Source organism: Ischnura elegans, chromosome 12 (assembly GCF_921293095.1).
Source record: "Ischnura elegans chromosome 12, ioIscEleg1.1, whole genome shotgun sequence".
NCBI classification, from domain to species: Eukaryota; Metazoa; Arthropoda; class Insecta; order Odonata; family Coenagrionidae; genus Ischnura; species Ischnura elegans.
In genome coordinates, this window is record NC_060257.1 from 56,776,626 (window position 1) to 56,781,624 (window position 4,999).

The 4,999-nt window shown below is 37.2% G+C and overlaps 1 protein-coding gene across 1 annotated transcript; it reads left to right on the forward strand.

Annotated features, from left to right (window-relative positions):
- Nucleotides 1–2,264: 2,264 nt before the first annotated feature.
- On the forward strand, nucleotides 2,265–4,557 carry LOC124169629 (cuticle protein 38-like). Its single transcript, XM_046548277.1, has 3 exons — nucleotides 2,265–2,401; nucleotides 3,381–3,566; nucleotides 4,312–4,557. Exons 1-3 carry the CDS (start codon nucleotides 2,390–2,392, stop codon nucleotides 4,417–4,419), a joined length of 306 nt encoding a protein of 101 aa, XP_046404233.1. The 5' UTR covers nucleotides 2,265–2,389; the 3' UTR covers nucleotides 4,420–4,557.
- The last annotated feature ends 442 nt before the right edge of the window (nucleotides 4,558–4,999 follow it).

Sequence of the window (4,999 nt, forward strand, 5' to 3'; positions counted from 1 at the left end):
CACTTAACTTTATCCTAAGTCTCAGATTCCTCGCTCGCGATACTTTACAAAACCGCATAACTTAAAGGTCTTCTTGTGATTAATCCTCATCCCATATTCATCGCAACGCTCCTATAACGCATACGATAAAGCCTGAAGACCCCTCGCTGACTGGCTAATCAACACCTGATCATCCGCGAATCTCACTGATTTGAACATCATTTCTCCCACTTTTACTCCAGCTTCTAACTCATCCCACGCTTCCCTTACCATTGTCATGCCTGTCAGTAAACTGCTCTCAAATAATATGCCAATGAAATCCAGTTGTTTCTTCTCTATCATGAATTCTTGTGAGGGGCTTACATTTAAAAAATGGATGCTATTTTTCATGTCGAGATGCCTGCGACCATGATTTGAGGTTGAAGTAGACAAAAGAATGAAGGCTTCAAGAAAATGAAGTTCCAACTAATGGCTTCCACGCTTCGTACTCAAGCAATGTCCGTCCTATATTTCTAACAGCCTCAATTTGAACTATTTCATTCCCAGGTGGGCCTCAAACATCTCATCTCCGTATTAAGCCTGCGATAAAATATAATTGAAAGGCACCTGGACTTGGGCATCGGAAATGGCATGGATACGTGCACGATATGTGAAAATGTAACGCCAATATGGCTGGACGTTGAGAACATGTCCGCAAGGTAGCTCATCAAGTATTAGCATTTTGCAGATATTGAGTTAAAACTTCAAAAAAGTTACCCCTCTATTTATTTACGTAATTTTACAACTTATTAATGTGTTTAATTAAATATGTTTTATTTATAAATTCCTTTTCAATTTTTTATTTTTGTGTACGTATTTTCTATATATTTATGCGCTTGTTATGTTTATCCATATTTAAATCTACCTTTAGAATTGAATGTAAATTTTGAGATGGCACATGGTATCCCTAAATTTGTAACACAATTTGTTATTTTGACCTGCTTCATTTTCGGGTGGGTCTCTGAAATCATCTCAGTATTATGTAAACGATAAAAACATAAAAATGGCACCCTAACATGGCTGTCGGAAATGGCATTGTTACGTACACGATACATAAAAATGTAACGCCAAGAAGGCTGGACGTTGAGCACACGTCCTCAAGGTTGTCAAGTATTAGCGTTACACAGATATTAAATTAAAACTTCAAAAAAATTTCCACTCTATTTAATAACGTAGTTTTACTGCTGATTAATGTATTTGTTTAGATATTTTTTCTTCCTTATTAATACTTTTTCTATTTTTATTTTTGTAAATATAATTTTAAATTTTCATGCTCCTTTTATACCATATATAAATATAATTTTAGCATTGAATGTAAAATTTGAAACTAAGCATAATTCGTTACAGCATTTGTCATTTTCAACTGCTTCATTCTCAGCTGGGTTTCAGATATCTCATCTCGTTATTATGTCAACGATAAAAAATAAATATATTGAAAGACTCCTGGGCTTGACTGTCGGAAATGTTATGGTTACGTATACGATATACAATAATGTATCGCCGACAAGGCTTGGACGTTGGGCACAATTCCGCAAGATAGCTCATCAAGTTTTAGCATTTTACAGATGTTAAATCAAAACTTCAAAAAAGTTACCCCTCTATTTATTTTCGTAATTTTACTGCTGATTAATGTATTTCGTTACATAGTTTTGCTTACTTATTAATTCTTTTTCTATTTTTATTTTTGTAAATAATTTTTTAAATATCTGTATGCGCCTCTTTTATCATATTATATTACACTTGTATATAACTTTAGAATTGAATGTAAAATTTGAACCTACGCATAATTCGTTACAACATTTGTCGATTTCGAACTGTTTCATTCTGATGTGGGCCTCAGGTATCCCATCTCAGTATTATGCCAGCGATAAAAAATAAATTGAAAGGCACCTGGACTTGGCTGTCGGAAATGGTATGGTTACGTATACGATATGTAATAATGTAACGCCGAGAACGCTTGGACGTTGGGCACACGTCCGCAAGGTAGCTCATCATGTATTCCGGCCGACACGGGAGAACCTCGTAATACCTTTTGCAACGACACTGGCCGCTGAGGAAAGCTGAGGGAAGATACGTCAACGGTTAAGTCACAGGAAGCGATTGTCACAGCACGAACACCGGGCGACAGAATAGAAATCTTCCCCACCCACGCCCTTCCCCGAAGGTGTTTTTAAGGTAGGGGGATGAAATTACAAAAAATTGGGGGGTACCCCACCAGAAGCACCCTGCCCCCTCCAAAAAAAGGTGGGGGATCGACTACCTGAACCCCTATAAAAACAGGGATCACTCAGAGGGAGACATCACAGCACAGCTGATCGTCAAACAGCACATCTCTTCACTCGAGAAGAAAACTACAAACCCAAAACCAACCATGTACAAGCTCGTGAGTACTCCAATGGTTATCTTTAGATAGCTTTCAGCGTCATAACTTCATTGATCAAATGCATTTTCATTTTTAAGAAAACAGTGGTTTTAAATTAAACTGTGATTATCGCCTGAGATTTGGCGTAGCTTCTGATTAAATAATCTAATTATGGCTTGAGAGTAAAGGAGATAATATTCATTTTCGGCTACATATAAGCGAGGAATCACTGGTAGAATGGTGAATATCAAATCAAATTTGCTAATAAATCACATGTTTTTCGGCAAAAGGTAAAAAATATAGAAAGCAATTATTAGTCGGTAGCTTAAAAATTATTGGACGGATTTGAAGGCAATCGCTTCGTCAACTATTTAATTAAAAAATAGATGAGTACAATTCCCTCTAGCAGAATGAGAAAATTTGACTTTAAAAATATGGTTAAAAATTTCACTTTATTTTAAGAAAGAAAGTTGCCGAATGAAATAATTCCTGCGATGATGGCTTTTAATTCATCTTCAACTTCTAGATTGTGAATAAGTTTTGACGTATTGACTCTGAATTGAAGCTTTGCGTTTGTATTTTTTGGTATCTTCATTGTAAAATTATATCTTGTACATTTGTCTCATGCAGAACGTAAAGTTTGTGAAAATTTTCCAAAAACTAGTGCCAAAGCGATGGAAATATAAGAAAAATTAAACATTTGAAGCAATAAATGTGTGATTTTCAATAGGAACCTCTTTGATTTTCTAAGTCGAAACTTTATTAAATCTCTCCTGAACTCTATCTAACCACCATTGATAACGTCTTAATGATTTAATATAGGAAAGATTTGAAAACCAATATCTTTTCTCTGGGCTTCCGATTAAAAAACCTAATTCTAGCTTAAGCCAAACAAAGATAATATTAATTTTCGGCTCCATATAATCATGAATGGTAGTTTAGTAATCTAAATAATAGTTTTCTGTGCTCCGTTTGACTTTGTTCTATTTTCCTCCGCCAGGTGACTCTCCTCGCCGTCGTGGCCGCCGTCTCCGCTACCCCTGGCAACCTTTTCGCTGCACCCGTGGCTTATTCCTCACCCCTGGTGGCGGCGCCCCATCCTGTCGCCTACGCCGCACCCGTTGCATACACCGCATCGGTTCCAGTCGCCACATCCTATGCCAACACCCTCAAGCTCTCTTACAAGGTATGAAGACGAAAATACCTCTAACACACACCATTACAAGGCTGCCCGAAATTTTTGAATTGAAATTGAAAAATAAATTGTCCTTCCAACCTTTTACTCATCAGTTTGCAAAAAAAATTTCGAAAGGACTGCTTTTAACAAGTAACTTCGTGCGCAGTCACGTGCACGACTGCATCTTGCGCTGAAATGGCAAGTCTAACTCGTAATGAACTTCTGATGCCAATTCGCGTTCATCTACATCTTAACGTCTTATATTCACCATATCCAACATTATTCCATTCAATTTCCTTGTCTTTCCTCGATTTTCATTCACAATATAATGAATATTACAAACCAATTCTCCGAAGTACTTGTGTAAGCCTTTGAATGGTTACTGTTAAATAATAAATTCGGGCGTATCCGACTCCATAATCAAAACCCAAGAGCTACTGTACAAAACTTCAATGATAAACAAGTTAAATAACTTGGCATCAACTCATATTTTCCGAAATAAGTGTACCTTATAGTTGATGTTCAGCGGTTTTCTGCCTCAGTATCACTTAATTACTATGCATCTCTTTTGATTCAATTTGATCAATTGCCAGAGGTGCACTTTTAACTAACAGCACTCTTGTGTATTAGTTTCTCGTAAAGCAAAAATGAAATACATGCGGCAGATTCTAATCAACGTCTTATCCTTGAAGTTGTATAGTAAGATTTAGCACAGTATTTTTTATTTACGACGCTATTTTATTTCCCAATTCAGACACCAGTTGTCGCTGCCGCTGCCCCCTTTGTGGCCGCCCCAGCTGCCGTGGCCTACAGCAGCCCTTATGTCGCCGGTGCACCCATCGTCAAGGCCTTCTTCCGATAAACACTCAATTCCGGATACCGCCACCCACCGACCTACATCAACAACCCTCTAGCGACCTCACCGCTTCAAATCTGTGCAATATCCTACGAAATCAATCACCATAGTTTTCGGAGATGAACTTCATGAAATAAATCTGAGTGCTTCAAAAATATTCGTATCTTATTCCTGTATCCCACAACCCATGTCAATTAAATTACACGTTCCCCCATATGGGGAAGGATACCTATGAATGAAGATTAAAACTTTTGTGCATTTCCACATAATTTTTTACTGGTGCGACGCGTTTCGACGGCAAGGCGCCATTAATTTCATGAAAATTTAAAAAGGTTGTTTATCTTCATTCAGCATTAATTTTCACCAAGTGAAAGACGAATCTATCGATTTCATAAGGATAACGATGTTGAAACGAATTTATTCTACCTGCCAGGCATTCGCAAAATATGAGGCGTATCCAGAAACTATGTTCAGTCGGATTCAAAAGTATTGCAACGAATGGACACTTTCGTCGCTGTTTTGTAACTGATCATACTGTTTTTTTTCATTTTTTTAAAGACGTACTTTGGCATTCCCGAGGGATTTG

Bases quoted from the DNA above. Each gene is read 5' to 3' on its own strand.
- LOC124169629 (XM_046548277.1), top strand. The intron at 3,567-4,311 runs GTATGAAGACGA...TTCCCAATTCAG, and splicing joins CCCTCAAGCTCTCTTACAAG to ACACCAGTTGTCGCTGCCGC.